Source organism: Ochotona curzoniae, unplaced genomic scaffold (genome assembly GCF_017591425.1).
Source record: "Ochotona curzoniae isolate NIBS_2020 unplaced genomic scaffold, NIBS_Ocur_1.0 scaffold_4701, whole genome shotgun sequence".
In the NCBI taxonomy this organism is placed as follows: Eukaryota; Metazoa; Chordata; class Mammalia; order Lagomorpha; family Ochotonidae; genus Ochotona; species Ochotona curzoniae.
Window position 1 is genome coordinate 8,166,472 of NW_024467122.1, and position 24,788 is coordinate 8,191,259.

Here is a 24,788-nt window from a genome sequence, read left to right on the forward strand (position 1 = left end):
AATAAATTCTGGAGTTCGACCTCAGGGCCTGGGTGCTGGGAGCTTCCAGCAGCCTATTGGCTTCTGGGAGTACCCAAGCCAGGTAGGACTCATGCTTGGGGCCCTGGCCAAAGCCACCACTGCCATGTGGTGAGTGAGTCCTGGGGTTTGGGTGGCCAGGTGGCCAATTGGCATGATGCTCCCCCAATTGGCCACCTGGCAGCAAGCTCTGGGGTCTTCAGGGTGCGGAATTGTTGGCTAGGTACGTCCATGAATGAGACCACTGTGCATGTTGGTGAGGAGTCAATCCTGAGGAACTCCCAATGACAGGGTCACCTTACTTGAAGGTAGGCGAGGGTACTGGGACCTGGTGGCTTGGAGGGGAGAGGCCGGATAATCTGTATGGACAGGACTGATACCCAAGTCAACATGTGAGTCCTGTATGGGACTTGTTACCACTGAACAATGCTGACCACCACACACCAGTCCATGCGAAAGCTAGGGCTGGAGGCCTGTCTAGCCTGCTAGATCCTAGTTCCTGACAGAATGACAGAACAGGGAATGGGTCACATTAGGCAGAACCATGACACTAATCAGCACACAAGAGAACCAAGTCCGCGAATAGATGTATGGGCCCAACTCTGGAAATACAAGTCCCGTTGGTTAGCTTGAGTTGGGGTGATGATGAGCTGAATTAGGTGTAACCATGGAACCTGCCATCACTGCGACAGCAGTCTGGGCAGGTCCAGGCTGCAGCACCTGCATGTGCATCCTAAAATAGGGTATGGGGTGGGCCAGGCTGCAATGTTCACCAGTTCGTACAAGGCCAAGATGGAAGGCCAGACTATGCCAGATACTGACCTAACACCCACTGGCATGTATGAGATTTGGGTCTGGGAGTGGGTCAAGTGGGGGAACTTGGAAGATTCCCTTAGTGGGTTATAACTATGACAATCACATAGACCAGGCCTGGGAGTTGGGCAAGCTGAGCAAAGTAGATCCAACTGTTGGCTAAAGTGTGGGTTGGTTATGGAAGGGGATGGACCAGGCAGGGCTGAGCAAACCTTAGCTCACCAGCAAGAACAGAAATCAGGCAGGAGCACAGGTCATGCTAAACTAGGCTCTTACACAGACTGGTCTGCATAAGCCAGGGATGCCAGGCTACAGCATCTAAGGCAAAGGCCAAGACAAGTGAGGGGCTATGCCAAGTTTGGTTGAGCAACTACTGGCACGTGCAAGATCTGTGGCTGGGAACAGACCTGGCTGGGGAGTTAAAGGGACACCCTGGCTGTGTTGGTGTTCCCACTGACGAGTGCGGGGGCCAGAGTGCGAGTTGCATTTTGGTCTGGATATGACTGCAGTGCCCCTTGGCACAAGTGTGGACAGGGGCTGGGTGCACTGAACTGGGCTAGACTCCAAAACCATCTAGTGCTCTGGAGAACCAATGTAGGTGTAGGACAGGTTAGAACAGGTCTCTGCCGCTACTGAGCCACGTGTGAGCTGTGTCTGGGTGTGGACCAGGCTTGGCTGGGCTGAAATATCCAACAGTACGAACTGGAATGGGTTGAAGGCAGGTCAGGAAAGGCCACTGTTACTGCCAGGACAGGAGGTGGACTAAGTAGGGCTGGCCTACGGACCCACCAATGTGTGTGAGATCTTGTACTGGGAGAGGTTCTGATGGAGGAGCTTGGGCAACTCCTCTGTTGGGACGCAGTCCCTGCAGCTGAGCATAAGAATCATGATAGGGAGCAGCCCAGACCAGGCCAGGAAATGGTACCCACTGGCATACATTTGGCACAGGTTGGGGCGAACCAGGCTGAACCAGTTCACATCACCCGCTGGCGAATCCAAGCACTGGAACAATGTGGGCCAGGCCAGATTGGGTTGCAACACATACCAGTACACATTAGGGCTGGGACTAGGTGCCAGCTGGACTGAGCTAAGCTGTAACCCCCACAAGCCTGAGCTGGAATTGGGGGTGGGCTGGGCTAAGACAGGCTATAGCACCTACTGGTAAATAATGAGACGAGGTGGGCCATCCAAGACTGGGCCGCAGTGCCCAACCAGCACACGTGAGACCAAGGGGGAGGAAGCAAAGCCAGTATGGGAGTTGCGAGGGGCTCCCCTGGTGGGCCACCATTCCCACTGGAGAGTGTGAGTTGGGATGGGGACAGACCAGAACAGGCAGTGTTACAACACCTGTGGACCTCATGTGAGTTGGATCAGGGAAAAGCCAGGCTGGGCTGACTTTCAACTGGTGCAAGCAAAAATTAGAGTGGGTGAGGGTTGGTGGGGCTTTGTCACAGCATCAGCTGGCAGACGCTGGCACAGAGGGTACTTCTATCAGGTTAAAGCTGCAGAATCACATGCATGATCCGGGAGTGGGACTGGCCCAGTAGGGAAATAGTGGGCACCTCCCTCTTGGTTTGCCACTCCCATTGGAGAGCATGAAAACCAGGACTAGGGCAGGCATGGCAGAACAAAAATGCACCCACCAGCATGTGTGTGGGCTGGATAGTGGAGGTGGTTGGGTTGAACTAGGTTTCAATGCTCACTGACATGTATGAGAGCTAAATGGGATGTGGGACAGACAGGAACAGTCTGCTGTAAATACTGGCAAGCAAAGGAACCAGGGTAGGGGGCAGGCCTGATGGGGGTCATGGGGAGTTGCTCCAACTAGGCTGCGGCTCCCACTGGTTTGCATGAGGGTTGAGTGTGTGGTGGGCAAAATCAGGCTGGACTGCGACACCCATTGGTTCCAGTGGAAGACTGGGCTGGAAAAAGAACTGACCCAACAATTGCAACCACCAGCATATGGATAAGCTGATTGGGGTGACGGACTGTGCCCAACCCTGTACTGGCAAGCACATACAAGAATCAGGTGGTCTGGGATCACCTCAGATTAAGTTTCTTTGGGATCCCTCCAACCGAACTGCTGATCTCAGAACCCCAATCATGAAGAGAAGTGCAGGTTCCATGGTCTCACCATGGAGTGCATATGTCAAAGCTGAGCTTCCTCAGTGGCTCAGAGCAGTGGACAGCATATCCAGGTGCACATGGAGGATATGGCAGTCCATTGGAACCTGCAGAGGACACCTATTACCACAAGAGAGGATGGAGGACAGAACAAATTGATCATGTGTTGGCAGTGAAAATCTGGGCAAACAGTGCTGGGGTCCGTGTGATGGGTGTGGAAGTCAGGAAGGTGTGAAGAGTATTGTTCTATTGCAGGCAGGGCCACAAGGAACTTCCCGCTGTGTGGCAGGGCCGGTCTCTACAACACCTGAATGCAGCTCCACCTCCCTTTGCATGGACACCGGACAACCCCATTGAGATTTCCGTAATCTATTTAGGCATTGCCTGCCTCTGCGGAGCTACTGTTAAATATCAATAGGAGCTTAGAAGCTGATGTTACCATTTTTTAGCCAAAAAGCTGTTATTGCTGTTACAGCTGCATCCTGTGGCAATTTGCTAATCAAGGGTGCTAACTCCCTCTTTGATCCTATGCTAATCAAGGGTGTTCTGTCTTCAGGTGTAGTGGAATCTATTCTTTCTCTCTTTCTTTGATCTTTTAGGTCCCTTCTGTGAAGTTCTTCCTTCCTTGACTGTCTCAAGACCAAGCTGTAGAATGAGAATTGTGGTAGGAATGTGTTACTGATTGATATGCACCATCTATTGAGAACTTTTTCCTAGCCAGGTGCCAGGTGCCAGGTGGATAACATCCTAGCCTTAGGTGAAACAAATGGCAGAGTTATCTTTAGAAACACCCACTTGACCATGACGTAAAAAGTCTGAGCCAGAGTTTGACTGATTTTGTATAAATAAAGCGGACAGCTTTTGTGCGTCGTCCATTATGATCATGAAGTCCTAGTGGTCCGTCTCTTTCTTTCCTCTTTGAGCCTCATCCACGCACCCTTCGCAAGTTCCGAACTCAGCTGGAGCTGGACTCCAGCAAAACAGAGACTCTATAAGGTGGACTATGTCAGCCAGTGGATTCTGGAGAGATTTCATCGTGCATGGAGTGCTGAGATTGGCAGCAATTCAGAACTGCTGAACTATCAAAACCACTTGAGCAATACCCTCGGAGCATGGCCCACATCGGGGACCCTGGGATGGATGGGAGGCTGGGTGGGGCTTCTCCCTTTATGTCCCTCTTTCTCTTTACTGCAGATACAGAAAAATAAATAAATAAATATGGAAATGGAATGGTCTTACCCACTTTCCTGTAGCCCTTGACTCTTTGTGCCCTAATCAACTATGTAAAGATTATTAAAATAATAACTTAAAAAAAAACAAGAAAGAAATTCCACAGTACTGATTTCCTTTGTTCAGAGCTCCTTGTCATTTATCGCAGTTAGCACTGGCTACTGCTTCTGTGGGTGCTTAAATAGATTAATGACTCAGTTATGGAGATAAGGTCTCAAGGCCACTTTCGTAATAAAATCATAAAAGTACCTGGAGACATGACACGGCTGGAATGTAAGATTTCTCCCCCAAATTCAAAAAACCCTTTGCAGGCTTTATTTAGTCTATTTTCAAAATCACAAAACTTAGCAACAACATTATCCTCATGTGCTAGTTCTGCTTCCTTCTGTGAATAATGTGCCTGCACTTAAGCCTTTCACATCAGTTGCTGGAACACTGCCCCAGTCTGCCCTCGGACTGTCATCCAGGCATGCCAGTGAGCGACAGGCTGATTGGCTGCTCTCTCCTGTCACCCACCCCAGCAGCCGGAGCAGAGGTCAAGGGCAGGCTACTAACGTGCTAACCGGTTAGCAAGACACATCTCGGGCCGAAACAAGTCTATGCAAAGCAAGCGCAAGCAGCATCTTCAGAACTCTTCCTCGGCATTCAGGACACGAGTTTCCTTAAGGTTCTTCAGTCTTTCAATGGCAGAGCTGACCGAAGTCTCTCCATGAATTTTGTTGTCTCTTGTTCGAATGTTGACAGCATTATTTGCTTTTTCCTTTTCTCCAACCACTATAGAAAAGGAAAAATAATTATTGTTTAAACCACCAATCTATTAAACAATAAGTCAACAGCCTTGAGTTTTTGTTCAGGTAGCTACAACTCTCCATGAGCATGGTGCTCCTGCTCGGACAGCAAGTTTCCCGAGGAGGGAAGGGTGTTTGAGTTGGCTGCTGTCCTCCAACAGAGGGCTCTGGGCTTGGCCCAAATGAAGCAGGGACTCCTAGACCCCGGCTCCAGCCTGAGTCCTAGTGTCTACCACACCCACTGCTAGCCAACGGGAAGCTTCGGGAGTGACAGTGAAAATCCCGTTCTCTCTAGTGGTCCACACTGTGTGATGGTGCAAGCATCAGGCATCATGTTTCTTGCTGTGTGAAGTAGGATAGAGCAGAAATTCACAGGACAGTGAAGCAGGAACCAGCAATGGGAGAAGGTTGGACACGGGTTATGTCCCCACTTGTTCTGATGGTTCAGCTGTTTATCAGGCATACGAGTCTGGGAACTTTCCAGCAGTTCCCTGGGAGCTAACCTGAGTTTTCCCTCACCAGACCAAGCCTGCCTGAAACACTGCAGCACTCCTGCAGAGGCCAGTACCACCAGCGGGACTGCCGGCCAGGCAGCCCTGTTCTCCGATTTGCCTGCAGACTTCCGCAGCTCACATATGCCACCCTACCATGCCTGTGGGCACGCGAGCATCCAGAATCATTTCGTAGGACAGAATTTGATTCTGCACCCAGATCATCCGTGAGCCTCGGGACGTTTCCCATCTGGATCATGTTCTCATCGATCATGTGAACTCTGGAATCTTCTCCCATCTGTGAAGTTAACCCTAAAGATTCCATTAAGCAGGAAGGTGAGGCAGGCGAGCTGAGGCCTGCCTCGTAACTGGTGTCGCTCCCCAATTGCTACAGGCACCTGGATGCCTGTCAGAGTGCAGCTCTCTGTCCAGGAAACAACAGGGCACCACGGACAGCACACCCTTCTGTGTGAACATGAAGCAGCCAAACCACGATCATCAGATTTTAACATATGCTCCACATTTTGAGGGGACTGAGGTGAGAAAACAACAGGGATTTGGATTTGCAAGCTTCAATTACCTAAAATAAAGTTATACTGAGCCAGCTGTGCATTTCGTATTTTCTTGTTCAGTGTGCAACTGTGATCTAAATCAACATCAGCCATGAACCCTTCTTCAAAAAACTCCTTACGCACCTAGGAGAAAAGGAGATGCTTTCAGTTTCAACATGCCAGCGAGATTCTGGGGGAAGCGTGTGTTCTCCGCCCATGCTCTGAACATCGCTGCGGTCTCTGTGACCCCAGAAAACAGCACACATAATGGCGCCCACTGCTGTGGCTGGCCTGCTGGACTGGCTTCCATGTCCCTCTGATCATGTGCTCACGGGCCAGCCTACTGACCAGCCCACCACTGTGTGGGAGAGCCCGGGCCTGCAGCCCTGGACACAGCTGCCCCGGAACCAGCCAGTGCCACTGCACCCAAGTCCTTGCTTGACAGAAACAGGGAGAACCCATGTTGCATTAAGCCGTCAGGTATATAATTAATAAGGATTTTTTTTTCTCCTAATAGAGCCACATGAAAAATAATGGTTTCTCAAAACACAAACACCTATAGGCACACAGATATAATTCATGCATTACTCCCAACTCTGTGACAGGTTGTTAGGAAACAATGTGTTCTGCAGAATCTTACAGCACAAATGACATTTCAAGGCCATGGCCTACACGGACCCCAACACCAGGCTATCACCTGTGTCTCTGACTGTACCTGAAGTGCATAGTTCTCACAAGTGGGCCCCACAGGGATGACCATGACCTGACGAGGAGACAGCCAGAAAGGCCTGAAAGATAAAACAGGCGTTCTCAACTTCACAATAATCAATTATGGGATTTAAAAATAACCAAAGATTTTTTTGAAAGACAAGGCTTTTAAGACTATAGTTTCAACAGAATGGTGCAGAAGTTAAAGTATGCAGAGTCAACAGCAGAGTAGACAAGGGGGCGATCTGGGATCCTGACAGAGGGAAGAACCGGGGTGGCAGATGGACAGATGGCAGAGGGGCAGGGCGTGCACTCCCCACAGGACCCAGAGAGAAGTCGACAGGTTCACACACAGTCTGGTACATGAATGCTGACGGCAGCTTCGTGTCTAACAGCGGCTGTGGTGTGAAAAGCAGCTGGCTCCCCAGTGTATGCCCTGCCTGGTGGTGCTAGCAGGGAAGACACTGCATCCGGTTACAGTGAGCCAGCAGAAGTCTTGAGGTCACTGGGGGCGTATCCTCCCTTGGAAGGGGCTTGGCCAGGCTGGACCTCCTGGCCTGCCAGGAGATCACTTCTCCCAACAAGCTCCACCACTGTCAACGCTGGCCTTGCCAGGGGCCGAATCCAGAGCGCTGACCAAGCCAAAATGAACCACCTTCATAAACAGCTAGTCTCAGGTAGTCACTGCAATACAAAGCTTTAAACACCCCAAATGTCCTTCAACAGGTGATGGTCAAATTGTGGATTCAGTAACATCAGTAATAAAAAGTAACCAACTGCTGATATGTAATGAAACAACAGAACCCCCCATTGAGTAAAAACAGCAGTTTCCAAAGGTCGAAGAACATGGTATGATTCCACTTGTGTGCACTCTTGAAATGAGAAACTCACGGAGATGGATAAGAGGCTTCACAGTTGCCGGATGGATGGACAGGAGCGGGCTAGGGCATGCAGGGGTGGGAACTGCCCTGTGAGTGGCCGGTGGTGGCTGTGTGATCCACTGATGTGATAAAATCTTACAGAGCATGTGCTAACACTCAAGTGCAGGTGAGCTGACTCTGAACACGGCAGGTGGAGCCCGTCAAGGCCTGCTTCTGGCTGTGATACTGCAAACAGCTTCACAAGAAGCTGTCAGTGGACAAGCTGGGTCATGGTCATGTTCAGACCCCTTTGTGGTGCTGCTTACAATTACATGCAAAGTCAATCTCACAACAAAAAGCTGCTTTAAAAAGGTGTGTGTGCAGTGCTTGATGGGGGCATGCTTCCAGGCTCCTGCTGCATCAGGACTCAAGGACAAGACAGCAATGCAGCAGAAGGCCCAGGTGGCACCTGAGGAACACCCAGACTTATCTACTCTTAAATAAAGAGTATATACAGAACCCACAACAATACATCTGACAGCAGTATTAATACATCTGTTAAAACTGAGACTCTATAACATGAGGGGAGGTGCTTCCTTTTGGCCCTGGCCTCATCCACTATCGCTAGACTTACTCTTCCAGAAGAGCCACGTTTCAACACTTTCTGCCTTCCAATCCTGGAAGACCCTCACCCCAAATGTGGCAAGCTTGGATTATGGGGTGACACGGAGGAAGTGCACCGATCACTACTGAAACGGTGAGGGCCCAGCCCCGTCTACACCGTTACCCACACAGCCCTCTGAACCTGTCGTGTTTTCCAATCTAACTGCTGTGAAGACTCTGGTCTTGTGGTTGAAGCAGTAGGCAGAGCCCAGCAACAGTGCGACCCCACACCTCTGACCACTTCCTTCCAGGCAGAAAGGACCCCAAAAGGCAGGATTCTGCAGGCTCCTGGGTGGGGCCGTGCCCCAGGCCATCCCCTCCAGGTAACAGCCATTTCTGGGGCAGGTCGGGTCTACCCGCTTTGCTTCTCATTGCACTGCCACAGTCCATGACACGGTTGAGGGGCTGACAACAGGGCAGGGGCATGCCCCAGCGCAGCAGTGTGTCCCGTGCTTTCCAGATGGGCACGGGATCCCTGGGGGCTAGAAGCCGGTGAAAGCCCTCAGTCCTACCGAGTTCCTTGAAAGGCAGATGGTGCAGTTTATGCCGCTCTGCTTTCTTGTTTTCTGATCTGGAAAACCGAAGAATTCTTTATTTGCTATTTGGATACTTGCGGTATCTAAAGCAGGAGCCCTCCACCTTTCCTTGCCCACTGCACACTGATGGACACACCCTTTAGGAACGGAGAGCCCGGGCTGCCCTCGCCCCGACACTCACCATTTCCCGCCGTAGTTTTCGCAGAGAATGGCGACCATTCTCTCCACGGAGCCCAGGATGGCGCGATGAATGATGACAGGTCTCTTCTTGTCATCTCCATCCTTACTGGAGAAAGAATCAATGCTGTGAGCACTTCACTGGCACGAGGCAATGCATTCATCCTCTCACTGCATTAACCTGCAGGCTCCAGGTCTGTGTTTTGGGTACCCCTCCATCAACACTTTTACTGTCCTATTTTCTCAAAAATACTGATTTGTTCATTTTCTCCTTCCAAGATATTTATTAAAATGACAACATGGAAAACATCCAAAACAAGAATCCTACATGGAGCTCCCATTCCGCCCGCTTCACACAGCATCAACCCAGAGCCAATGTGATGAACCCAAAAGCGCCCCCTACTGTTCCCACTGGGAACCCTGTTTGGCACAAGCTGCTCGCATTTGTTCTGGATGTTGCCGGATCACAATCCTCGTTACATTCCTTACATTTAAGGGTGCCCTCCCCCATCTGGAAAAACTAAAACAAACAAATATCTGCTAACTGCAATGAGGTGAGCTACTTCGAAGTCTCCATGCATGTATTTAGGAAAGACAAATTTCATTTTATTGCAACGAATGCAGTATGTGGCAGACAATTCTTAGGAGAAATCCCTATCTAAAAACGGTGCCGCTCCAGGTGCCAGCACACGTGACTCACATACCCTGAACACACACAGAGCCACATGGCAACCTGCTTCCAACGAGCTGTAGCTGGATGTCAGCCCCGCCCGTCACCTCTGCTAAGGGCCGTTACAGACCAACGGCAGGCACATCCTTGGATTTGAGCCCACTGGAAGCTCTGGGCAGTGGTGGGGTACCCAGTCCTTGGCAAACACAGAAGACTCATTCACCCATCCCACAAACTCTAACACCATCACAGAAAATTCCTGAACATTGCTTGGTTTTGAGTAGGGAACGTAAGGGAAGCAGGATGAGCTTCGTGGACCCCTGGGTCTACAGAAATTTCTGTTCCATCGTGTATTTAATCAGGCATTCCCTTACAAAGAGAACTGAGCTTCTGTGCTGACCAGACATTATAATCAACGTCAAGTTCCCCCAAAACATTCTCAGCAAATCTGATTACAACGGGAATATCTTCACCACAGTTTCTGCCAAGAGTGTGGTGTGAATCTTCACTCAAATCACCCCCCGCTCGTGGCTGCTGACAAGCCTCATGGTTGTACAAGTTTTATACAAACTTGTATGTTTGTGTTTCTTCTTTACTCCTAATGTGTATTTCGTTGTTGTTTCTGAAAGATTTTTTACCATCCATTTCCTACATTATTAATTAAATGAAAGCAAACTGATTTTTGTATTTCTATCTTTATTCCATTTTTTTCTCTATTTGGGTATTAGATATTCCAAGTATTTTAACACCTACACACGATAAATATTTTATCTCTTTCAAGTATTTGCACTCCTAGAATATGACTTTCAGCGAGCACAGTGGGCTCATTTGCCCTTCGAGTTCTGTGACAGAGCCCTGTCATTTCCCGATCATGTAAGTCCTGTGGCAAGGAGAGCTCTCCGTCACGACCCTGAGCCCTTCCACAGTCGACTGTAATGACGACACACACCTGCACGTGCAACCTCCCCTACTTAGGAAGGGTAGAGAGGAAGCAGGACACACCGAGACAGGGCTCTCCCAGCTGCTGGTTCATTCCCCAAACGCCTGCGACAGCCGGTGCTGGGCCAGCCGGTCCTGTCTCGGGCACGGGTGCTGGGGATCCAAGCAGCTGCTCGCTCCCTGGCCGCCTCCCAGGCTGCACGAAGTCAGCGGAAGTGCGGAGTGGAGCTGGGACTCAAACCCATGTACTCCAACATGCAGTGTGGGCACCGAACTCCCAGTACAAACACAGGGCTCCCTCACTTTCTTGGAAGAGAGCTTACTGGGTATGGTGACGGCCTTGACGCCTGGTCTGGCTCCTGGAACGGCGCTGTAACAGGCTCTGCCCTGGCTCTCCCTGAATGAGGCACACCCCACGCCCATGCATGGGGCAGCTGCCCGATGAGGACCTGGCAAACACCAGGCTGACCAGACGACCAGGACCTGAGGCCCACGGCACCAGCAGAGGACTTGGGTGGCTTTTATCTTCCAGCTCCTGTGGTCCGTACTCAAAGGTGGCTCCCACTCAGGAAGGGCACCCCAGGCACAGACAGGGCAAATGGTTCATGGCAACCCTTATTTCCTGGCCAAGGAATCAGGGAGATAACATTCTCTTCTCAGTTCTCACACCCCTCTCATGGCAGAAAATAGACAGGTCTCTAAAATACTGACAAAGATGGTACACCCAGAGGGGTTGTGATCCCCAGGACACGGGGTTTGTCTGGTCTCTGAGCCACAGTGGGTAGTCCTGGAAAGAACCTAGTGCAGCAAGGAAATCAAGTGCCAGAGATGCCTGTGAGACCCCAGGAAAATCAACAGGTGCAGGGAGCTGCAGACAGGCATCCTGCAACGGGCACTCACAGGGCCTCCCTGCTGACCTGCACACCTGTGACCACTGCACTTGGGTAACTGACCACGGGGTGGCGCACACACAGCTGCCCATTAGGATAAATACCTTGAAGACTGATCCCTCCTGGGAACCACAGCCCACAGAAAGTGGAACAGGGCCCGGTGTGGTGGCCTAGCAGCTAAAGTCCTCACCTTCAATGTGCCAGGATCCCATATGGACGCCAGTTCTAATCCTGGCAGCCCCACTTCCCATCTAGCTCTTTGCTTGTAGCCTGGGAAAGCAGTCGAGGATGGCCCAAGGCCTTGGGACCCTGCACCCGTGTGGGAGACCCAGAAGCTCCTGGCTTTGGATCAGCTTAGCTCCAGCTGTTGCACTCACTTGGGGAGTGAACCATTGGACGAAGATCTTCCTCTCTGTCTCTCTTCCTATCTGCATATCTGACTTTCTAATAAACATAAAAATAGGGTTCGGTGAGGTAGCCTAGTGGCTAAAGTCCTCGCCTTAAATGTGCCAGGATCCCATATGGGCACCAGCTCTAGCCTCAGCAGCCCAACTTCTCATCCAGTTTCCTGCTTGTGGTCCGAGAAAGCAGTCGAGGATGGCCCAAGGCCTTAGGACCCTGCACCCGTGTGGGAGACCTGGAGAAAGTTTCTGGCTTCTGGCTTCAGATCAGCGCAGCTTCAGCCACTGCAGCCACTTGGGGAGTGAATCATTGGAAAGAAGACCTTCCTCTCTGTTTCTCCTCCTCTGTGAATATCTGACTTGCCAATAAAAATAAATAATTTGTTTTAAAGATTTATTTTTATTACAAAGTCAGATATACAGAGAGGAGGAGAGACAGAGAGGAAGATCTTCCATCCGATGATTCACTCTGTGACCACAACCGCTGGTACTGTGCAGATCCAAAGCTGGGAACCAGGAACCTCCTCCAGATCTCCTACACGGGTGCAGGGTCCCAAGGCTTTGGGCCATCCTCGACTGCTTTACCAGGCCACAAGCAGGGAGCTGGATGGGAAGTGGAGCTGCCGGGATTAGAACCAGTGCCCATATGGGATTCCGGAGCGTTCAAGGCGAGGATTTTAGCCGCTAGGCCACAGTGCCGGGCCCAAAATAAATACATCTTAAAAAAAAAAAAAAAAAAGATCTGGGGCCCAACGCGATAGTGTAGCAGTTAAGGTCCTCACCTTGAACGCCCGGGATCCCATATGGGCGCTGGTTCTAATCCCGGCGGCCCTGCTACCCATCCAGCTCCCTGCCTGTGGCCTGGGAAAGCAGTTGAGGACGGCCCAACGCTTTGGGACCCTGCACCCACGTGGGAGACCCAGAGGAGGCTCCTGGCTTCGGATTGGCTCAGCGCCAACCGTTTTGCGGCCGCTTGGGGAGTGAACCATCGAGAAGATCTTCCTCTCTGTGTCTCCTCTCTGTATATCCGCCTTTCTAATACAAAATAAATAAATCTTTAAAAAATAGATCTTTTAAAAACATGAATAAAAAATTTTTTTTAAAGTGGGATGAAATTCGGACTTTGAACTAATCAGATTATATCTAGAAATAAACTTAATGAGAAATACAAAACTCTTAAGTTTACATGGAAAGTACCCATAAAACTTTATGAAAAGCCATAACAAATAGTGAGAGCAGTAACAATAATACACCATGGCAATGAGCTTCATCCCAGCCACGCGAGGCTGGTTTAACATTCAAATTAATACAACCCACTATATGAGCATGCTAAAGAAGAAAATCAATCATATCAACTAATACTGAGAAAGAACTGAACAAAACTCTCAAAAAACAGAAATACAGGGGGAACTTCTCCAACTGGATAAGGAGCATCCAGACAAGACCTTCAGCTAACACCACAGTTAACGGCAGCGAGGGTAAGGCACGGTGAGCCTGTCCCTCGCTTCCCATCGTCAGCACAGCACCGAGGGCCAGCCACCTGCACGGCGCTCCAGGCGGCAATCAACGGCAGAGAGAACGGAAACGAGGAGGCGAACTGCCCCCAGCTGTCGACGGTGGGACTGTCACAGGGAGCTCTCCCCAAATCAGAGAGCTTCTCTAGAGCACAATGAGAACACGGAGACAAAACCAAGAGCACAAGACCACCCAGGCACTCCCAAAGCAGGCACCACCAGCACAGCTGCCTGGCTCACGGGGTACCTCCAGGACAGCTGCCTGGCTCACGGGGTACCACCAGCACAGCTGCTTGGCTCATGGGGTACTTCCAGCACAGCTGCTTGGCTCACAGGGTACCTCCAGGACGTCTTCATGTACACCCAGGCAAACTGAGGGGCATCCCAAAGCCCATGGGCTACGATTTTCAATGTAGCAATCAAATCTACCCAAATTTCTCTCTAGATTTCATCCAATCTCAATCAAAATTCTCACCATTATTTTTGGATATCTACTCAAAACAAAAGTTACAAACAACTGTGACAAATACAAAGGGATTCACACTGCCTAACTTGAAGACTCCCTGTACAGCTATAACGACCAACACAGTATGGGACTGGTCAAAGCAGTTACGGATCAGAACTGAAAATCTGGAAGCAGACTCACACAACTGCATCAGATTGCAACAAGGGCACAGCACTCTGGCACATCAGGCAAAGCTGGCATCCCATATGGTGCCATTCACATCCTGGCTGCTCCACTTCAGATCCAGCTCCCTGCTAATGCTCCTGGGAAAGCAACGGAAAATGGTCCAAGCGCTTGGGCCCCTGTACCCATGCGGGAGAGCCAGAGAGGCCCGAGGCATTGACCTGGCCCAGCCCAGGCTGCTGGAAGCACTTCAGGAGTGCATCAGTAGATGCAAGATCTCTGTCTCCTTCTCTGTCTATAACTATGCCTTTAGAATAAATATATAAATCTTTTTCAAAAAGGACACACAAAACTAGTGGTGTAGTACTGCATGTCTACAGAAGGGCTCGATGAACCCGGCCCAAGGCTCTGGCATTCCTGGAGTCCTCATGTAGGAGCGTGCTGGGCAGTTCCTTACCAAGCAAGCACACCAACACGACCACTCCCAGGGATTTACAAAACGCAAACTCCACTCACATAAACATTTGCACACTGATGTTCACAGCAGCTTTACTGACCATCACTACACCTTGCAAACAACCCAGCCGCCCTTCAACACAACAGCACACCGCTCGGCCACTCACAGGGACAGATGACGGAGACACACAGAACACGGTGGGTCTTAGGGTACCACACCACATCAAAGCAGCCAGTGTGATCCCAGAAGAGACAAAACGATGACACTGAGGAGATTAACGGATGCCAGGAGTCAGAGGAAGAAACAGGGTGTGACTGCAAAGCAGCAGCTCAAGGGAGTGGAGCTGAAGGGGCTTAATCCTCATTGTGGAGGTGCACACGTCAGAACTCACACACACACACAGAGTGCCACGCTACTGTATGTTAAAGACGTCTTATAACCAAAGTCCCTGGTATGCAGGTCATCACCGCCTCTCCCTGCTGGGTTCTCAGGCAGGTACAGCATCCTCGAGACACAGCCGCAGGCCAGCTCCCTGAAAGGAGGTCCCCATGCTGCCAGGGAAGGCCACGGCCTGGCCACTGTCCCGGGGAATGCTGCTGGCGTGGCCGATCGCATGGGACCCTGTCCTCCCCTCCCCGACCTGACCATGTCCGCAGAAAACCCAAGCCGATCCCCAACTCGATCACAAACAGGTTACACAAAAACAGTGTGGGAAATGGGATGAAAAGATAATTTTCATGCAAAAAAAGCTAATGTGATACTTCTTATAATATGCATTTTCCATAGTTTTTGAAGACCCCTAATATGCATGAGTTCCAAAATTTCTGTACCTAAACGGCTTTTAATTTCTCCATGAATCTTATGATATTCTCTTACGTTACTGAACACACAGTGATAAAGTAGGACCCAACTGCTAACAGTTCGGTGTTTCTAACATCCAAATGTAAAGTAATTTGGGCATTAGACTGTATTATTTATCTGTATTATTTATATTCAATAACTCACCTGACATATGTAAGATTAAATCTGATTGGCAGTTGAAAATCCAGCTGGATGGTCGCACACTGATGGTATCTGCCAATTGCATCCTTGATTTTTATATCAATCTGTAAATGAAACAATGCTTGCTTAGGGACAGTTTCCATTTTTATGTAAATTATATCCATTTTCAAAGCAAATAGTCCACTTACTTTGGGGCCATAAAATGCTCCATCTCCTGGGTTTATTTTCCATGGTTTTCCAAATTCCATCAAGCTATTCTGCAGTTGCTATTGTTTTAGAAAGAAAAGAACATTAATAACTTCTGCATCTTTGTATATTTTACCTTTCTGTACTATAACTCGCAAGAGTGAACTAAACAGAATGTAACTGAGCTACTGTACGTCCTCATCCCACTCTGTTCAACTCAGCAGGCATTCAGAGTGTCTTCTACATTCAGCAAAGCCCGCTGAACAGACAACAGAGACTACGGAGACACCTGCAACAACAAACACGTACACGAGTCGAGGCAGAAATAATGTCCAGTGACTTCCAGGCCAGCGTTCAGGGACGGGATGCCAGGCCCTCCTTCCAAGGCCCCACTGCCCTACACACCGCCCAGCTTCCACTTCCTGCTGCGGGTCGAGAGCCTGGTTCTCACAGGTGGGGCCTTGACTGGGCTTCCTCTGCCAACCGTCCCCTCTCCTGTGCTGTCCTGTACTTCCGTTGGGATGACTATGGCAGCTCACAAGGGCTACACACTTTCATGGGGTGGGATCAGGGGACCTCGTTCCGGAGCACTCAGCTGAGCCCAAGGACAGGAAGCTGGCACAAAGGACAACGGTGTCCACACAGACGCCCCACACTCAAGGAGCAGTCTCCTGGCCATCCTGCGGATGCAGCTCTCTGAGGTGCACAGGGGTCAGCACCTGGGGCCTGGGCTGGCTGGCCCTGGAAGGGTGACACCTCATGGGGCTGTACAGGACTTTCCCCAGAGTGGACTCATGGAGCTGGAGCATGCTTGCCCCATCCCAGTGAGCTCAGCCTTGAGACGGAGTTCATTCCAGAGGTGTAGGTCTCCAGGGGCAGCTTTCTGCCCCCTTCAGACCAGACAGGGGAAGAACAGGCCCTGCTTCTGCAGGTCACTGGGGACCTGAAGCTTCTGCCAGGGACGTCTCAAAACAGGCCACAGCCTCCCTCCTTGACTCGCAGGTCAGTGGTCACTACTGTCTGAGAAACGGCCCTGAATAGAAGCAGGTCCATCCTTTAGGGCAGCAGTTCCGTCCTCAGTGAGCTGGCGCCTGGCTGCTGCGCTGTTGCAGCTGTGTCCGATTACCCGGTGCACATGCAGTGAGCTGTCCCGCTTCCTCTCTCCATGCCAGGCCCAGCCACCTTAGCGGCCCTCACCTAGCCAGTCCCAACTGAACACAACGATGGCGTACATGTGTGATGTCCTCCATGCAGTGGACAGCGAAGAAAAATCTAGGACAGAAGTGGAGCCATGGGCAGGAACAGGCCCTGTTTAGATCCCAACCCTAAATGGCTCTGGGCAGCCTGTGCAGGCCGTTGCAACCTCTTATAAACATGTAACAGCCGCCGATCATAGAGCACATCATGGGCCTGACACTATTAATGTAGCTCTTCTCAGAGTCTTACACCTGTGAGGACCAGAGGCCGAGCAGGACTAACGGCAGGGCGGGCAGCCTGGCCCTATCACCATTCTCTTCTCTACCCAGGGCTGAACAGGAGATATACGACCATCCAGCTCACACTGAGCACAGGGAAAGCAGCAGTGTGACATGCACCTTCCTCTCAAGTGCTCAAAGTGTCAAGAGGCGCTGAGTGGGAGGGAGGTCCTCGGAGGGCAGCCCTGGGGGGATGGGCCAGCGAGGGGACTCACATGCCAGGGGTGGGTGTGCCAGCCTGTGCCTTTAGAATGCATAACCCTGGGACTTCACAAGTCAGGCCAACATGATGCCACTGCCATGGATCTAAAGTATCTGCAGACACCAGGAGTTGGAGTTCTTTCTAAAGTCTCAGGTTGGTTAACAGTGCTTGATAGGAATTTGTGACGTGTGAAAGCAGTGTGAAGGATTCTTACTCCCATCAGTACGAATCACACTGGAAAGCCACATTCCAGCAGCACTCATGTGATCACTTCCAACGTCAGGCTCCCTATGACAGGCCTTGTCTTGCATCAGCTGGGATCCCTTATGGGCTCTGGTTCGTGTCCTGGCTGCTCCACTTACTTCCCATCCAGCTCCCTGCTTGTGGCCTGAGAAAGCAGTCAAGGACGGCCCAAAGCCTTGGGACCCTGCACTGCCATGCGAGGCCCGCAGGAAGCTCCTGGCTTTGGATTGGCTCAGCTTCGGCCACTGCAGCTACTTGGGGAGTGAACCAGTGCAAGGAAGATCCTTCTGTCTCTCCTCCTCTGTAAATCTGACTTTTCAAGAAAAATAAATCTTTCTTTAAAAATCCCCATGACGAGGCTGGGGAAGTGCAGCATGAGAGTCGAGTGCTGCGTCTGTCCTCACCTTCTCCGCTTCGGCCCACACTGAGGCTTCTCCCAGGAAGCTGTCAGGCCGTGTGGACAGGTTCAACTGGAAGGTGAAGCCGAACGTTGAGTAAACACACTGCAAAAACTGCAAGCATCCTTTGATCTCTCCTTCAATCTGAAATTAGAGCCAATGAGAGACTTAAAGGCGACACCAGGTTAAATTCATCATTGCATTCTACAGATAAAACACGTTTACACACTCAGAGACCAGACTGTTTTTCAGAGGTTCCCTCAGAGACTGCTGTGTCGGCTGCCGTGACTCACACCTTCCTGGGCACCCTGGCATGCACAGCTGCCCGAGGCTCGTGGCCAGTACAGCGGGGGCACAGAGCAGCATTGCCCATGGACAATGCTGTGCCGTGTGCACAGACGAACGGGGTACTTGTGGAGAGGAAGGGGAAAGGCCCAGGGGCCAGAGGGAGGAGGTCAGGAAGCTGAGGAGACGCAGAGGCCTGGGAAAGCCAGGACATGAAATAGCGCTAAGGACTGAGGGCCACGGCCAGCCAAGGAAGGGGACGAACATGACCCAGTCAGTTCGTCCCCAGCAAGGCTGGCAAGGCCTGGTGGGAGGCTGCGGGAGAGACTGAACCGAGAGCAGGCCCAACCCGCAACCACAAAGATCCCCCGACTTCTCCGCAAGCTGAACGTGTTAAGGTTTTCCAACTAGGTATGAGCTGCATCGTACATCCTTTTTATATGGTGTAAGGAGGCAGGTATCACCATTGCCTATGTACCTAATAAACACCAGTTACGCATGTAACTGGCTTCAGTAGAGCCCTGGACTCTACTCTGCCCTACGGGCCTTTGGTCTTGGTAGCAATCTCACTCTGCTGTTACAGCGTTTCTCAAACCAAGCAGTTATGACGTCATTGCTGTGATTTCTCCTTTTCATCTTTTCTAGTTAAGCTTGATTTCCACATTTTCAGAATCAGCTTGACAATTTCTACAAACAAGTCTGATGGAGTGCTGCTTGGGCTTGCACCGACCCCACAGCTCACTTTGGGGAGTTCAGTCCTGTAGCCCAAGAACAAGGTTTAATTCCTGCATCACTCAGACCTTCACTTAGCATGTAGTTTCCACCGTACAGGTCACCCACACAGGGCAGTTGGAGCCCAGTAAAGCACAGCTGACTCTGGCACTTAAACAACATGCACTTATTTCTGCTCGATCTGGGGGCGGGGAAGGCCAAGCTCGCAGTCCTGTCTGATTCAGCTTCCTGGCGAGGGCCCTCCGTGCAACCTCAAGCAGCTGCCTGCCGACCACCCTCGGGCGGCAGAGCAAGCACGGGGAAGGAGCAAGCTGGGTGTGTCTCTATGTCCAGGGGCCCAGCTGCATGACCCCATTCACCAAGGCCTCAACATCGGGGAGATGGCTTCAGCATGTGAATGTGGGGGAACAATCAGACCACAGCCCCACGTTGATGAGATGCACACCCAAGTTCTCATAGCACTGTTACACGATTATGTTTCACTTTCAATTTCCAATGGCTCATTGCTAGGAGACTGACATACCATTAGTTTTGCATACTGGTATTTCATATAACACATTTTTCTAAACTCACTAGTTCTAATAACATTTTTGTAGTTTCCATTTCTACAAAGCTGGCGATGTCATCTGTAACACAACTTCAGACCTGCCCTACTTCATCACACGTCTAAGTAGTGAGACTCTCCCATACAATTAAGAACAGAGGGCCCGGCAGCGTGGCCTAGCGGCTAAAGTCTGCACCTTGCACGTGCCAGGATCCCATATGGGCGCCGGTTCTAATCCTGGCTGCTCCACTTCCCATCCAGCTCCCTGCTTGTGGCCTGGGAAAGCAGTCGAGGATGGCTCAAAGCCTTGGGACCCTGAACCCATGTGGGAGACCCAGAGGAAGAAGTTCCTGGCTCCTTGGCTTCGGATCAGTGCAGCATCAGCCATTGCGCTCACTTAGGGAGTGAACCATCAGACGGAAGATCTTCCTCTCTGTCTCTCCTCCTCTCTGTATATCTAACTTTCCAATAAATAAATAAATCTTTAAAAAAAACAAGCAATTAAGAACAGAAATAACGAGATCTCTCCCTTGCTCCTGGCCTTAGGACAGAGCAGGCTGAGCAGGTGTCCCACAGGTGCTTTTTATTAAGTTGACAAAGTTCTCTCTAAGTTTCTTAGAGTTTTGTGAGAAAGATACTAAATGTCGCCCAATGCTTTCTCAACAATCTACTGAAATGAGTGGACTTTTGACTTTTCGGTTTACTAAACGGTGAATTGTCGTGATTTATTCTCTAACGTTAAACACATCTTTCCTTCCTGGGATACAGCCTGCCTGGTAAAGAGGCATTCGTGTGTTTTAAGTATTATTGAACATTGCTTGCTAACACTGTGGTTGGAATTTCGTTCTGACTTTATCTTACGGTGGTCTCTGCAGCCTTTTCTTCCTGGAATAGCTTTGTCCTTCTTGATAGCAGGGAATGCTAGCTGGTGAGGATTTCCTCAACTTCCTGGAAGTCTGTGGAACTCCATTTTCCTTAATCCAAGCAGAATTCAGAGAAGCCATGGGGTCTGCACTTTCTCTGCAAGGCTTTGAGCCACCAACTGAGTTCTGTGACACAAGCCCCAGCTTACCTACGTCCTCCGCAGTCGAGCTGCGCGCTCTGTGTTTTTCAACAATTTTTCCCCTTCACCTTCGCGATCTCAGGTTCACTGGCACGAAGCCGTTCATGATGCCGCTTTACTACTTCCTTACCATCTGCTGTCTGTAGTGACGGCATCGCTCACTTCCGGCACTCTAGACTTACACCCTTTGTTTCTCCTTAAGCCTAAATTAACACATCTATTTCAAAGAACAACATTCAAACAACAATTTTCAAAGAACAATTTTCATTTTCTAAATTTTTTTTCTATTTCAATAAACTCTACTGTTACGATTTCCTTTGGCTTACACTTGTAATTCTCTCTTCTAGTTCCCTAAGCAGGAACTGAGATGGTTTAATTGAAACCTTTCTTTTTTCCTAGCAGGTATTTGGTTCTATAAACATTCCATCTAAATGCCATGTTGATGGTATCCCACAACCTTGGATACTTCATTTTTATTCATTGTATAATATTTCTAATTTCCCTTTAGATTTCTTCATTGATCCATTAAAGTTTTATTTACGAGCCCAGCACAATAGCCTAGTGGATAAAACCCCCCAACCTGCACATGCTGGGGTCCCATATGGGCACCAGTTTTAGTTCTGGTGGCCCCGTTCCCAGCCAGCTCCCTGCTTGTGGCCTGGGAAAGCAATCAAGGATGGCCCAAAGTGTTGGGACCCTGCACCTGCATGGGACACCTGAAGGAAGCTCCTTTGTCCTGGCTTCAGATTGGCTCAGCTCTGGCTGTCCTGGCTATTTGGGAAGTGAACCAGCAGATGGAAGATCTTCTCTAGCACTCTAAAAATCTGTTTTTCAAATTAAAATAATTTTTTTTTTTAAAAAAAGAGATGTATTTATTGATTTGAAAGGCAGAAATTTCTTGTGTGGCCACAACCACTAAAAATGTGCCAGGCTGAAACTGGGAGCCTGGGACCACATCCGGTTTCTTACCTGGGTACAGGGGAAGCCTGGGACCACATCCAGTCTCCCACCTGGGTGCAGGGAGAGCCTGGGACCACATCCAGTCTCCCACCTGGGTGCAGGGGCCATGCCCTGAGACCAGCTTCCACTATCTCCCAGGCACACTGGTAGGGAGCGGGACTGAACTGGGCTAACTGGGACTCACCCTGCTGCTCACATGGGATACTGGCACTGCAGGTGGTAGCTTAACCTGCACCACCATGAGGCCAGCTCCCAGCAACAGGGACTCTCTGCATGACAATCTTTATCTGAACGGAGAAGAGAACTCTAAGTTCTAGACAACACTGAACAGAAGACACCTAATCCCTTGAAATAGTCCACTGAACGGAGTTAAACTAACAAAATAGAGGCAGCCAAGGAAAAAAATAACAGCTCCCCTGCCAGGAGATGAAGGCATCAGACTCACAGATTGTCAGATGATTTGCCCCTCAGACCTGAGACCACGTGGCTCATCCCACAGCAGCTCTAAAGCGCCACGCGCAGCCGGGTGGCACGAGGCCCCGTGGTTGCGCTTCGCCCGCGCTGCTGTTCACCTGTTCCAGCGTGCAGAAGATGTGAGCGTCATCCTGCTGGAAACGCCTCACACGGGTCAGCCCACTCAGCGTCCCCGACAGCTCGTTTCTGTGAAGAACTCCAAAATCAGCAAACCTAAGAGGCATCTCCCTCCAGGACCGTGGACGGTGGGCAAACATCAGACTAGAAAAGAGGAAGTAACACAGGTATTACGTAGCAGAGAGCGCTGCTCCAAGTATGAAAACATCACAGCCTGCACATGGTTACTGGCTCCGTGTGATGAAATTCAACCCCGTGGGGAGGGATTAAGAGAGTGGAACTTAATCCAACTATCATGCTTATAAGCAGGGCCTAGGGAAGGTGATTAGGATCAGATCCTGTCCTTAGGCCGGGCACCTGTGGCTTTAAGAGGCAGAGGCCCCAGACACACACAGGCATGCTCCCGGTCTCTGGCCACAGGGTACACCATGCTGTCTTCTGACTACGGAACAGACAGCCACGTGAACATCCCAGAACCATGAGCTGAAGGAACCTCTTTTCTAAGTGCAAGTGCCTGGGGCATTTTATTATGGTGAGGAAAACAGATTGCCTAGAGATTTATAAACCCCTTATTCTGGTTCCTCACCACCAGGTTAAACCTGCTCCATGAATTGTTGAGCTCACTAGAACCTGAAAAGCTCTGGCTTCTCGGGCTTCCAGAGTGCTATTCCCTGACAGCTGCTCAAGGAAGCGCTCTTGCCACCGACTGCTCTGCAAAGCTCCTCCTGCAGGGAGGCCCTGGCCATGCCCAGCCTGGACACGCCCGTCACAGCACCTGTGTCCCTCCTCTCTTTTTTTTAATAACCGATGGCATGAATAGTCCCAGCCTGCCCCTGCCCATGAGCTGCACTATGCCATGGACTGTGTCTCAACACCGCTATGCTCCAGCCTCAAGCTCAGGAGGCACTCCCCTCTGTGCTCCTGGTTAAGACTGCACTTGTGCAGAGTGCTCCTGGCTCTCGCCCCGTCACCACCACTCCTGGTTCTCACCCCATCAGCACCAAGCCCTGTCGTCCTGTGTCCTGTAAGGCCCGAGGACATAAAACTGCATTCTCTACTTCAGCAAGCTTTCCTTGCAGTTAAAATCATAGGCTACGACTTTAAATGGCGCCTAACAGAAATGTTGGCTGGGAACCTGTTAACACGGCTTGGGCTCCAACTGTCTACACAGGAAGATTATTTGCCTGTTGGTTTTCACAACGTTAAAGCTGTATGTACAGCATCTTAAAGTCGAAATTCCCTAAATGTTACTAAGAAGGACAAAGAGCTTTGTTCATTGTTCAGAGACTCAGTATTTAGTCTCTCGCAGCAGTTTACTGGATACGCTGCGTGCTGATGAATTAAGACTAGAACGGCTGGGACATCTATGTATGTGCAGAACTTTATCTATTCACTTCCAGTTGTAAAATGTACTGGTCTTCCAAGGTTTGCATGCCAACACTGTAATAATTATACTCTTTACCAGGCAGTCCTTCGGTTCACATAACACTAAGAGGAGGGGCCCACTGACCACCTTGTGACGTGATGCTAAGAGGCATCTCGGAGATGATGGATTGTGGGAGGAAATGCATCCTCAAATCAATGGAACCCCGTGACCCACTGATTATGACCTTACTGATCTCACTATAATCAACCCGAACGGTATTTAAGAACTGAATGTTCTGCAAATATGCACATCTGAAGCATATTACTGTTCGGAAGACAGATATTATAAGAAAATTGATACATAAAACTATCCTCTAAATAGCACAGAAAAAGTTTCCAGTTAAACATCCCAGGTCTGCCAAAGATCAAACATGTTTTAAAGAATAAAATCCCAGCGCAGTAGCCTAGCGGCTAAAGTCCTCGCCTTACAGGCACCGGGATCCCACATGGGCACCAGTTCATGTCCTGGCTGCTCCACTTCCCATCCAGCTCCCTGCTTGTGGCCTGGGAAAGCTGTTGAGGATGGCCCAAAGCCTTGGGACCCCGCACCCGTGTGGGAGACCCAGAAGAAGCTCCTGGTCTCTGGCTTTAGATCAGCTCAGCTCTGGCTGTTGCAGCCACTTGGGGAGTGAATCAGCTGATGGGAGATCTTTCTCTGTCTCTCCTTCTCTCTGTAAATCTGACTTCCCAGAAAAAAGAAATAAATCTTAAAAAAAAAGTACACATCTTTTCCAGAGTGAAATAAATTGGTAACAGTGATTGGCAAGCCCCACTTCAGATTAAAGAATCCTCCTCCCTGAAAAAAGCAAAATCATAATAGGACTTCCAAAACCTCATGAAAAATGTAATTATGTTAAAAAAATTAAGAGATTTTTCTTTTAAAGTTAGGCACTAAAATGTACTCTTAAAAAAAAAAAAAAGGTTTATTGTCAGCTTCATTAAAGGCACAGTGACAGAAAGCTCTCCAGGGCCAGCACGGGCCAGGCTGAAGCCATTCCAGTGTCCCAGGTGGCTGGCAGGATGGAACTCCTGGGCCACCATTCAAGGGTCCCAGGACTCATTAGCAGGAAACCACTGGGAGTAGGGCAGCTGGGACTTGCACCCACAATACAGCATGTGGGCATCCTAACTGGCAGACTTAACTTGCTGTGCCACAATACCCACCCCTAAACTTCTCTTGCAATCCATTTTCCCATTAACTCTGGAGCTCACTTACATTAAACC

At 50.1% G+C, this 24,788-nt stretch overlaps 1 protein-coding gene across 3 annotated transcripts in view; it reads right to left on the reverse strand.

The window, feature by feature from the left end:
* Nucleotides 1-4,321: 4,321 nt before the first annotated feature.
* Nucleotides 4,322-24,788, reverse strand: part of TARS3 (threonyl-tRNA synthetase 3) — a 39,305-nt gene continuing 18,838 nt past the window's right edge. For 2 of the 3 annotated variants that reach the window (XM_040969509.1, XM_040969507.1), the window contains exons 12-19: nt 22,121-22,283; nt 17,971-18,108; nt 15,649-15,726; nt 15,464-15,564; nt 8,964-9,068; nt 6,731-6,803; nt 6,045-6,159; nt 4,322-4,959 (exon numbers count right to left, since the gene is read on the reverse strand). In XM_040969509.1, the coding sequence (XP_040825443.1) occupies nt 4,811-4,959; nt 6,045-6,159; nt 6,731-6,803; nt 8,964-9,068; nt 15,464-15,564; nt 15,649-15,726; nt 17,971-18,108; nt 22,121-22,283 (922 nt within the window). In that variant the 3' untranslated portion in view covers nt 4,322-4,810. The remainder of the gene's footprint in view (nt 4,960-6,044; nt 6,160-6,730; nt 6,804-8,963; nt 9,069-15,463; nt 15,565-15,648; nt 15,727-17,970; nt 18,109-22,120; nt 22,284-24,788) is intronic. The other variant, XR_005882613.1, reaches the window with a different exon arrangement.